At 43.1% G+C, this 12,544-nt stretch overlaps 1 protein-coding gene across 3 annotated transcripts in view; it reads left to right on the forward strand.

Moving 5' to 3' along the window:
• Positions 1-12,544, forward strand: part of CPQ (carboxypeptidase Q) — a 520,356-nt gene that overhangs the window by 222,952 nt on the left and 284,860 nt on the right. For all 3 annotated transcript variants that reach the window (XM_060115780.1, XM_060115781.1, XM_060115782.1), the window contains exon 4: positions 1,628-1,835. In XM_060115780.1, the coding sequence (XP_059971763.1) occupies positions 1,628-1,835 (208 nt within the window). The remainder of the gene's footprint in view (positions 1-1,627; positions 1,836-12,544) is intronic.

The raw sequence follows: 12,544 nt of genomic DNA on the forward strand, positions 1-12,544 counted from the left end.
ATATTATTCTCTACTTTTCAGATGTGGAAACTCAGAAACAGAGAGGTAATCTAAGTTGCTTGGTGTCAGGCAGGTGGAGAATGGTAGAGCCAGGATGTGACCTAAACTGGAACTGAGAGTGGATTAGGCATATTCCAGAACAGGGATTCAGATTCAGGGTTTCTGTTTTATAAGTTTTGAATTTCTAAGTCATTTGTCTCTCTCTAATGAAGAATATAATTTTCAGTCAGCAGTTAAGAAATGTCCATAAAGGATATATGTAGATGGTCTGAGTCTAAGGACTTGAGATTACACAGTCTCTCTCTGCAGGGTTAATGTAATAGATAAGTTAGTATAATAAACATTTAACATTTATTAAGGGCTTACTATGTTCCAGGGGAAGTGAGTTATTTGTATAAGTTAACTAAATTTGCAAAATAACTATGAAATAGGTATTATAATTACCATCGCCAATCATAGCTGAAGCCACTGAAGCAAAGACGTGTAACTTGCCCAAGGCCAATTAGCAATAAGTAGCACAGCCCAGATTTGAACCCAGACAGTCTTGCTCCAGAACCTGTATTCTTAATCACTTTGTCATGCGATTTCTCTAAGTCAGTAAATAGTCACCTGTTACATGGTCACAGCAATAACCGTCACACCGAGAAATCAGTGATAAGACTGGATCATCGTGTTTATGCATGTGCAGATTGGAGTCATTTGTACAGGAGAAAAATGTGTTATGGCTCAAAGGAGGAAAAAGGCTTTTCCCTGAATATGAGACAACCTGAAACGAGTATGGAAGTACAAAAAGAAAACTTAATTTGGAAAGGGAGGCTGTTAGCTTGTGCTTCCACAGAAGACGGGAACAGACTGATGGGATGTGGTGAGCGCTCAGAAGCTGTGGTCCTGAGCGAGATGTGGTGGTGTGGTTTGGAGTTTTACCTCAGAGGTAAAAGGGGACAGTTTGAAAGAACAGTTCTAGAAAGTGAATTTGATAAACTCAGTTAGCATGGGGAGAGGGTGAATCAATGGTAGATTAATATCAACGTCAATTACACGTGTTTCCAGTGATGTAAGAAGCATCTGGAAATTAGCAGAAAAACCTTGACCATTTGGGGTGATATTTCCCCCTTCATGCCAAAATCATAATAGTTTTCTTTTTCTTGTGGCAGTGAAATCACAGATCTGGGTTTATCCGGCACTTTTCTTCCTGGGGATCCAAACATTTCCCCAGATGTTGTTCTATGGTTTTCGTACCCAGTGTTCTACCCTATGCAGGGCCACCTATGCAGACCTCTGTGTTTGGGTGGGAAGAGAGTAGCTCTCGAGCCAGTCAGTGACCAGAGAGCTGGTTGTACCTGGGCCTGTTCTCTTCCAGCCATGTGGGCCTTCTAGTCTGCAGCCTAGACTTTATGTAATGAAGTAATAAACTTCATGTAATGTTATCAATGAAATTATTATTAAATTGAAGTTTCTAAGTTATTTTTATCAAAAAGAAAAATTACATTCACATCAAAAGCAAGTAAACCAATACTGCCCACCCTTTCCCTTCCTCACATGAAAACAAAGATCAGTGAAAGTCTTTTAAAAAATACTTTGGGTCCATTTCCACTTTCAAGGTAACCTGGTGGCTTCTTTTCTCAAGCCCTCACACAGGTATTCAGGAATACCAGGATGGTGTGCCAAAGATCCCAACAGCTTGTATTACGGTGGAAGATGCAGAGATGATGTCAAGAATGGCTTCTCGTGGGAGCAGAATTGTCATTCAGCTGAAGATGGGGGCAAAGAACTACCCAGATGCTGATTCCTTCAACACTGTAGCAGAGATCATTGGTAGCAAGTATCCGGAGCAGGTGAGTGAAGGCAAGGGATGGGCTGTCTGGGAATAAGGTGTTGTGGTCAAGTTTTAGGGTTTTTTTTTGTTTTGTTTTGTTTTGTTTGTTTGTTTGTTTTTTTGCGGTACGCGGGCCTCTCACTGCTGTGGCCCCTCCCGTTGCGGAGCACAGGCGCCGGACGCGCAGGCTCAGCGGCCATGGCTCATGGGCCCAGCCGCTCTGCGGCATGTGGGATCTTCCCGGACCGGGGCACAAACCCATGTTCCCTGCATCGGCAGGCGGACTCTCAACCACTGCGCCACCAGGGAAGCCCAAGTTTTAGTTTTTAGAGACAGTTTAGGAAAGAGAGAATGAGTCTGCAGAGATGGTCTTCATAGACTCCTTAAAGGCAGACACTTTTTTTTTGCCTTCAAAAGTTTACTACTTTGACCGAAGAAGGGCGGGACTAACTGAAGGACAGAGTATGATCCACTGTGTGGAAATTCAACTCCGAATAGTTGAGGGCAGTATTTGTCCATATGTGTTGTATTTCTTCCATTTGGAACCACTTGGCATTTGAGATCATACCAATAGTTGATAGCATGCTTATTGTGTAACTTATCTTCCTTCATCCTTTCAAAGCTCTGTGAACTAAGTCTATTTTCTTCATTTTGCAAGTGAGGAAATTAACCTAAAGGAAACTCACTTGCCTAAGGTCCATACAGCTAGTAAATGGCTGAGAAAGGACTCAAACCCAGGACCTTGTGAATATTAATCCAAGCTATAGACCACAGTTTATGTGAAATCTTTAGAGGGTTTTTTTTTTTTTGAAACTTCAAATAGTCTTAGATGCGTATTCAAACTGTATACTAGCCGAAGCTTAAATGACTTCAGCAAGTTACTTATTCTCTAAGTCTTAGAGAATTTATCTACAAAGACGGGGATGGTGTATGTAAGGAACAGGATTACTGTGAGGGCTAGACTAGATAATGCATATCTGATAGCCTCCTACTATAGCGTTTGTCGCATCACATGCACTCATTAAATGGTATGTCAGTTTACTTCCTATGACATCAAGTGTACAAAAGATGGTTTTCATAAGGTTTCTGGTACAAACCTTCTTTATTAGTAGTTATTGAAATTCTGAAAATAGCACTTAAAAATATAGCTGTTTGGGCAGTTGAGACTTTTATTTTGTTTAAGAACGTCAGTGGGGGCTTCCCTGGTGGTGCATCGGTTGGGAATCCACCTGCCGATGCAGGGGACGCGGGTTCGTGCCCCGGTCTGGGAAGATCCCACATGCCGCCGAGCGTCTGGGCCCGTGAGCCATGGCCGCTGACCCTGCGCGTCCCGAGCCTGTGCTCCACGGCGGGAGAGGCCACAACGGTGAGAGGCCTGCGTGTGGCAAAAAAAAAAAAAAAAAAAAAGAACGTCAGTGGGATGAAGGAACAGGCACACAGTAATGGAGAAACAGTCCTTCTGCACGTATCCTGACTCAGGGCCTCTCTCACACTTAAAGGGTTGTGCTGCAGTAAAGATGTGTTTTATGTCTTGGGACCCTTTTCTCCCTTCCTAAATGACCTGCTCCCTGGACCTGGGCATGCATCAACCCTGGGGTTACGGCCGCAGGGATAACAGAAAAGCAAGATCTCAGTAGGACCATGAAAGTCACAGTGTAGAGAAACTGTAGTTTTAAATGTTGAGAAAACAAATAAGCCCAGCCCCTTGTCTCTTTAGGAAACCGAGAACAACAGAAGAGCCAAGAGTCCACGTTTCAGGTACTGAGTAGTCAGGACCCTTAGAGTGTAATCCCCAGTCCAGGGTGGGAGGAGGTTAGGATTATATATTATCAGTAGTCTGGATGAGCAGGCTGATTCTGGCCTAAGGGTGGGTGGCAAGGTGAGAGCGAGTTATTGGAACCCTAATCTGAAATGGCCAGTCAGTGTTGGGGTCTGAGGTCAAAGCATTAAAACAGAGGCGTTCTCAGGCTGCAGCAGCTGGAGGGTTGAGGTATGCTGGCTCAGAGCTTCCCGGGAACCGCCGGCATCTCCCAGCTGAGCGTGCTCGGGCCTCCTCCTCAGCCCTGCGTGACTGTTTTTCCAATCAGTTTTATTGAGGTATAATTTACATAAAATAAACTCACCAAAGTTAAGTGTACAATTCGATGAGTGTTGAAAAATGTAATCCAGTAATGTAAGCCCAGTCATAGCAGAGAGTATTTTCATCGCCCCAAATGTTCCCTTGTGCAGTCCATCTCCTCCTCTACCCCCCTGTGCCCTGGGCACCACTGATCTGCTTTCTGGAACTATAGCTTTTTCTTCTCGAGAGTTTCATATGGGGGGAATTATGTAAGTGGGGTCTTCCAGGCTGGCTTCTTTCACTCAGCATAATGCTTTTGAGGTTCATCCATGTTGTTGTATCTGCTGTCCATGCCTTTATACTGCTGGGTAATATTTCACAGCATCACCTCAACCCTCCAGCTGCTGCAGCCCAAGACACATTTCACAGTGTGTTTGTCCATTCACTGCTGATGATGGACATTTAGGTGGTTTTTAGTTTTTGACTGTTATGAATAAAGTGTCTGTGAACATTCCTGTATAAGTCTTGTATAAGTCTCCCTGTGGCCGTATGTTTTCATTCCTCCTTGGGTAGGTGCCTAGAGGTGGAATTGTGGGGCTGGCCTGAATCTTAAGCACCCTAATCTCTGTCAAGATGCTTCAACCTCTGTATTCTATGGGGGAAGCGCCTTCTCCGGGAGAGTGATGGACAGTTTCAGAGCTGTCCCAGGAATCAGGATTAAACTTTTACCTCTATCATAACGTTGCACAGCATTCCACGAGTTAGTTATAAATACCTTGTTGCCTACATGTAAAAGATAGAAGATTAACAAAAGGTCTCCCACAAAGAAGTCACGGCATCACTTGCCCAGAAGGAATGTGGGTGAGTGCAGTGAAGTGAAGTCCATGTGGCTGTGTTTGGGGGGGAATCTGCCTTATAGCCTGCCTGGAACCATAGGACATGTCTAGACCACGAAGGGAAGTGGAAAGCTTGTGTTCGCCCCTCCAGGTGTGAGGTGAGTTAATGAAGCTTAGTAAGCACCGTCCATCCCTGATAAAGCCTCCTCTGGGAACCCTCCCCTCATCCCACCACTTTATGCCATTGTTATGCTGTCGTCTCCCACCAGAGCTTGCAGATGCCCTGAGCATTCTGTTTACTTTCTTTTCTTTTTGTCCCTAATGCCTATCCCAGAATTTGGCAGGCAGTAGCTTCTCAATGCATATTTTAATTCAGTAAAATGAAGAGAAGAATAAAGGAAGAAAACAAGTAGAAGATTTTCTTAATCTCTATTCTCTTTACATCCAGAAGTTTTCCTGCCCATTTGGAACATTGGTTGTCCATAGGCACACTGGACATCACCCGTGAATGCACTCTGTATGGCTAAACTCGAGTCCATCAACTCCCTCACACCTAACACCTCGCCTTGGTTTCTTGTCTCTGTTAAAGGAACCATATTTACCTATCAGCACAGTTCAGAAACTTCAAGTTGTTTTTCATTCTCTCCTCTTTGTTACTATCCTACAGTCAGGAACCATATCCTATTCAGTCTACTATCAGCCTATTAAGAAAAAAAATCTGTTCCTGTCTTGTCTTTACTGTCATTACTGTTCTAATTCAGGCCCTAGCTATTTCCCTCCTGACTTTCTTTTCTTCTGTTCTCTTTCTGCTTCTGCATTTTTGCAATGCAGTTCAGTTATCTTTTAAAACACCAATCTCAAAATGGTGTTTCCATGCTCTCAGGTCCCCTCTCCTGTTCCTTATAAGATAAAGGTTATGATCTAGGTAAATACTGAGGTAAGTGTCCAGAGGTGAAGAAGACGGAAGAAAAGAGACCATGAAGGGGGGCGTTTGGGGGGGTTAAATAGGAGGAAGTTATGGTTAAATAATATAGTACTATTTATAAATGAGCAGAAAATTAGAATGAAGAAAGAGGGAAAGGAAGTGTATGATGGAGATTCAGTACCAACTAAGACCCATTCTTTTTTTTTTTTTTTTTTTTTTTTTGCGGTACGCAGGCCTCTCACTGTTGTGGCCTCTCCCATTGCGGAGCACAGGCTCCGGACATGCAGGCTTAGCAGCCATGGCTCACGGGCCCAGCCACTCTGCGACATGTGGGATCTTCCCAGACCGGGGCATGAACCCATGTCCCCTGCATCGGCAGGCAGACTCTCAACCACTGCTCCAGGGAAGCCCAAGACCCATTCTTTCATTGGCCAGTGAAGGAGTTCAGCTCTCCTAAACTCTGACAAACTTTTCTAAAATCATTCAACTTTATTTTAAATAATAAATATGCTGAATGACATAAATGTTGGTCTTGATAGTTTAGGTTGACTAACTTATCCCTGACATGTCCTTGCTACCTTGCTCCTTTTTATACTAAAGAATAGCACTAAATAATGCTGAGCAAACTAGATGGAGTGGAAATTATTTCTAAAATGGAAGAGGAACCCAGCAATCCCACTACTGGGCATATATCCAGAGAAAACCATAATTCAAAAGGATGCATGCACCCCGATGTTCATTGCAGCACTATTTACAATAGCCAGGACATGGAAGCACCTAAATGTCCATCAACAGAGGAGTGGATAAAGAAGGTGTGGTACATATATACAGTGGAATATTAGCCATAAAAAGCAACGATATAGTGACATTTGCAGAGACGTGGATGGGCCTAGAGATTGTCATGCAGAGTGAAGTAAGTCAGAAAGAGAAAAACAAATATCATATAATATCACTTATATGTGGAATCTAGAAAAATGGTAGAGATGAACTTATTTGCAAAGCAGAAATAGAGTCACAGATGTAGAGAACAAACTTACGGTTACCAAAGGGGAAAAGGGGGATGGGATAAATTGAGAGATGGGGATTGACACATATACACTACTATATATAAAATAGATAACTAATGAGAACAGACTGTATAGCACAGGGAACTCTACTCGGTGCTCTGTGGTAACCTAAATGGGAAGGAAATCTAAAAAAGTGCATATGTGTATACGTATGACTGATTCACTGTGCTGTAGGGCAAGAAACTAACACAACATTGTAAAGCAACTATACTCCAATAAAAATTAATTAAAAAAATTTTTTTAGATAAAAAAATAAAAATGAAGAGGTTATGTTGAAATCACCATTATTCTTCCTGCAGCCAAGCGTCCTGGGTGACTTGAAAGTGAGCTAATGCTCAGGCAGTGGCTGATACTCTTGGGTGGTGACGCCCAGCACAACCCCTTACATGCACAGCACCTTGATGAAAGGGAAGCAGTTAACACGTAAAGAATCCTTCTGATTTGGCCTGAGATCCATGGACAACATGTGGTGAATTTCAGCTCTGGAAAAGTGAATATGTGATTAACGAAGCATTAACATATTTCAGAACCCTACTGCATAATCCAGACATAAGCCTTGACTGAATTAACCACAGGCTTTTAAAAGATGCCAAACATACAAATACTTTATTGGGTTTCAGTATGTGAAAAGGCAGGGCTTCCCTGGTGGTGCAGTGGTTGAGAGTCCGCCTGCCGATGCAGGGGACACGGGGTCGTGCCCCGGTCCGGGAAGATCCCACATGCCGCGGAGCGGCTGGGCCTGTGAGCCATGGCCGCTGAGCCTGCATGTCCGGAGCCTGTGCTCCGCAAAGGGAGAGGCCACAACAGTGAGAGGCCCGCCTACTGCAAAAAAAAAAAAAAAAGAAAAAAAGACAGAATAAGGGTATTATAGACATAAATCCTACCCTCTTCCTAAAACCCCACGAGCTGGCTCCTCCAGGCACAGAATTCTCTCTCCACCTCTTCTGAAACTGCTCCTCTGTGATTTGGGCATGTTGTACAGGATTCAGCAGACCTTGAACACTTAGAGGGGGTGCATTTCACTGGGGGAAAGCAGGCCTCTGGAAGCCCTGACATTAGGCTTTGCAACTCCTTTCTCTAAGACAGCTTTTTTCCTGGGAAATCATTGTATCTGTGAGGCCCATCCATGGTTGAGAATGAGTCTGAGAGGGTGGAAACGAGAGTTCTTTGACTTCTGAGCTGATCCTCCCTGGCACTAAAATTGCCATGTTATTCTACTACCATTTATTAAACAGCTAATTTGCCTTGGAAAATTTATAGGAAACTAGTTGCCATCCATGAATAGGTTTTATTTTTTATTAAATCAATAGAGGGTATCCTACCTCTTAGAATAAATAGTCTTAGACAGGCAGAGGCAGACAGATAAGGATCTTAGCAATTTAGTACCAATTCCCTGACTTTCAGATGAGGGAACTGAATCTGAGTGAGCTGACCAAGGAGACACAACAAATGCCTGATAGGACACATCTGGAATGTGACTCCAGATTTCCTGACTCCCATTTCTTTCTACCTCAAAGACACTCCATTATGCCTGGGCACACTTTAGCTGGATGGATAGCATTTAAATCTGTGGGATTTTGTTGATTCGGGATTCAAGTCATGCTAACCCTACTAAGTCATTACTTGTGTCTTTCTCTTGTGCTTTTTTCCTCTGATATCGCTTTCCTAGGCACGAAGAACTCTCAAATATACTGTCCCTTGTTGTCTCACAGCTTCGTTAGAGCACCCATGAGGGTCGTTACCAGGGAAACCCACCGGTGCTTGGTCCATTCCTCCTACTCATCCTCTCTCCATCAAGTCTGATTTGGGTCTCATTCCTCCTTAGCTCCTTGTCCCTTTGGAAGAGGGTCTGACGGATGCAGCACTTCTTCGGTGTTAGTGACGCTTCATGATGCCCTCTTCCCCTGTGCCCCTTTGCATACACCTTCACCCTCACCAGTCAGGTAACCAGGTGTTTTCTGTTTTAGCAAAGGACCACAAACAAAGCCAAAATAGATCTACTACCAATCACATCATTTAAAAAACACTTTTTATTTGGAAATAATTTTAGGCTCCCAAGAAGTTGCAAAAACAGTGCAGAAAGCTTGGGTGTATCCTTTGAGCAGCTTCCCCAGTGATGACATCTTACAGAACTATGGCACATGAACCCAGTGGGGAAACTCTCAGAAGGCACTCCCAAGAGTGAGCTGCTTTCTTGGAAAGCAGGGGCTGCCTGTGGGCATCCTCCGTGTAGCCCCCAGTGTAGCTGGGGCCCCATCCTGACGTTACCCTAGATAGTCCTTTCCCAGGCTTAGCTTATGATGCTTCCAGGGTCTCTCACTCAAACAAACAAGCAAACACAGAAGGAGGGCTGTGCTCAAATTGACCTGACGAGAGGGGAAATTACCTGGGACCAGGGGTACAGGGCACCTGTGGGAAAGAGACTCACTGAGAAGAGAGTCTCTCATGCTGGCTCTAGGGCTGGCCCATTGCTATTGCTCCTCAGTGATTTCCTAGGCCTTATTCTGAGGTCTTGCTTAGTAAATGCAATATTTTAAAAATGTTAATTTAGTCAAGAATTCTTCTGAGGAAATTGTATGGAAAAGAAGAGTGTTTTGGATTTTTTTTCTTTTTTTGGTTGATAATATCCAAACCCATTTTCCTAAAGCCTTGATGAGGGGAATTGTTGTGTTTTTTTAATCTAAGCCTTTTTCCAACAGCAGTTATTTTCAGGGATTCAAAGAACAATTTCAGTTTCATATGCCAGTATTATTTCAAATATAATGCAGCACTGTGCAGGCTAGTGGGAAACATTGAAATGAAAGCTCTAGCCTGTTCACCGGAGAATTTGCTTTTTCTTTTGTTTAGTGTGGGGCAGGGTTTCTCCACATCATCACTATTGATATTTGGGGCCAGATAATTCTTTGTTGTAGGAGGTTATCATGTACACTGTAGAATATTTACCAGTATCCCCCGCCTCTCCCTTATTCCCCACAGCCGTGACCATCAAAGATGTCTCCAAGCATTGCCAAACGTCCCCTGAGGGACAGAGGTCACTGCACATTGAGAATCACTGGTGTGGAGCGAGGGAAAGGACCCACTGGGTGGGTGTTGACAGGCCTTGGTTCCGGTTTTATTTCTGCCACAAATAAGCTGAGTGACCTTGGGCCACTTAATCCTTCAACTATAGAATGGGGAACTTTGTCTGGAAAAGCTCAAAGGTCATTTCCATCCTGAAAATTCCATTAGTAAAAAAAAATACTTGGATATTATGAGACTGACAGTGCAGACTGTATACTCTTGGATGGGAGCCCTTTCACTCTCTCACAGAGTAGGGGTGTTGGTAGTGTTCTTTTCTTTCTTTCCTTTCTTTTTTAAAAAAATATTCTCTGTTCAAATACAGTTAGGAACTCTTCTATTGAAAAAAGTTAAACAAATGCCATTTTTTGAGGCACTTCTTAGCCTTTAATGTGCTAATGTGCACTGGAAATCTTTTAAGAGGTCGTTTTGCAATATTCCCCAAACTTTCTGAGAAACAGGAGAAAAGAGGCATAAGATCCACTGGATAGTTTATATTTTGGTGTTTTTTATATTCTTTTTTCCCCCCAACTATTCATTCGTTCATTCAACACACATTTATGGAGTATGGGGTGTGTGTCAAGCACTAGGGTTATAGCAATAGCACTGGGTGGACAGCACAGCACTGTGGTTAGAAACATAGCCTGTAGAATTCAAATTCTGCTTCTTATCTTATGTTGATAGTTTATTTTGCCTCTCTGACCCTCAATAAGCATTAGCCTTCTTTGGAGAGGGGAGAGCTTATGCAAAAGTAAGGAATTGAGAAATAGGAGGGGCGCATCAGGAGGTACTGACCACAGAGGCCTGGCATGCTACTCGAAGGGCCCGGCTTTATCCTTTGTCCTTTGTCCTTTGACAGCAGGGAATCACTGAAAGGTTGGGTTAGCAGTGGATTTTTCGTTTTGGTTCACTCTACCCACTGTATATATTCACAGGGCAAAACTGCAGTTCAGCCAGGAGATTAGCTGGACTTGAACTGAGACAGCTGAAATAGTGTTGGAAAAGATGAGAAGGATCCAGGAAATAGTTCGGAAATAAAATTGGCAAGAGTTGTTAAAGTTTGGATAGAAGGAGAAAAAGAAGAAAAAAGTTCAGTTTGGGTGATTTGGAGAATTTATTCATTAATTCTACAGGAATTTACTGAGCTTCTACCATATGCTGGTATATTAATTTGCCCTCACAGCACTTGGGGTTTCATGGTAGAGACAGGCAGTTAAACAAGTAACTGCCGTAACAGGTGGTAAATGCCATAATATGGTAGCAAAGTGGTATGATGGGGATAACCATCCTGGTCAAGGAGGCCAAGGAAGGCTTTCTGGAGAGATCCAACTTATTCCCACAGCACGAGTAGTTATCCATGAAGAGTTAACCTGCTAAAAGTTACAGGGATGGAGTTGGGATGGGGAATATTCCAAGCAGAAGGAGTAATGCATATGAAACCCAAAAAGTAGGGTTACTCTTCTTTTAAGGAATGTGATGTGACCTCCTATAATTTCCCAATCCATTTGATAATGAGCCCTGTATTCATGGAACTGAGCTGTAAAATAACCTAAAGAAAAAGTCCTGGGGCTTCCCTAGTGGCGCAGTGGTTGAGAGTCCTCCTGCCGATGCAGTGGACACGGGTTCGTGCCCCGGTCTGGGAGGATCACCCATGCTGCGGAGCGGCTGGGCCCGTGAGCCATGGCCGCTGAGCCTGCGCGTCCGGAGCCTGTGCTCCGCAACAGGAGAGGCCACAACAGTGAGAGGCCCGCATACAGCAAAAAAAAAAAAAAAAAAAAAAAGTCATGGCCTAGTTCATGTATATGTGTTCTTAAAAATACATTATTGAAAAGCTCAGCAATCCCTTTGGAAACTGCCTTAACACTGATGCTGTCAAGCGCCCTGTTGAAGGAATAAACAAAACCTGATTGACCTGGTGGACAAATTCATTCCATACATAATTGAATAGTTAGAGGCTGTGCAGCAGATGCGGCTTTCCTTTCATCTGAATATGTAGTCTGATGATTTGTAAAACCTTCTTAATGGGTACAGCAAGTTATTCTGCCTGGGTGGGAACCTTTTTTTCTCACTTAAGCAGCTGTTTAAACTTTCATAAGCAAAGTAATTATTAAATCTTTCATGAACATATTGGAACATTGGTTCACATCTTAACCTTGAGTTGGAAAGTTTGGGGGGCTGGCGTTAGAGTTTTAAACTGGCAAATTTCATTTTCTTTCTTATTATAAACTTTTTATGGTTTAGAACCAGCCAACCTAAATCATGGTAGGAAAAATACATGTGTGGCAAGCATGAGACATTTCATTGTTTATTTTTCAAATTTCTGGAATGTGCTCATAGCTGTGCATGCCTCCGGGCTCATAAAGACAGCAAATGGAAATAGCTCAAGCCAGACAGGCTGTTTTAGATAGCCACCCAGGTAGGCAAGGCAAGCCTTAAAGAGTACTTTTTCCTGGACTCAATGTCATCTTAGTGGGTAAAATGGGACTTGCAAGCAGGAGGATGCCATCCTTCATGGGTTTGAACACCTTTCCCATATTAATGATGGAGCCATTTCATAATAATCATAATCCTGTGATGAATAATAATACACTTAATGGAGTACTTACTATGTGACAGGCAGTATTCTGGATGCTTCTCATGTCTTATCTCCTTTGATCTTCATTATGACCTTGTCATATAATCAGTGCTGTTATCCCCATGTTACAGATGAACAAACAGGCTTAAAGAGTTCACAGAATTCACAAAGCTTCTGAGTGGCAGAGTTTAACTCAAGACTGTCCCTTC

This window comes from Mesoplodon densirostris, chromosome 13 (assembly GCF_025265405.1).
Source record: "Mesoplodon densirostris isolate mMesDen1 chromosome 13, mMesDen1 primary haplotype, whole genome shotgun sequence".
Taxonomy (NCBI): domain Eukaryota; kingdom Metazoa; phylum Chordata; class Mammalia; order Artiodactyla; family Ziphiidae; genus Mesoplodon; species Mesoplodon densirostris.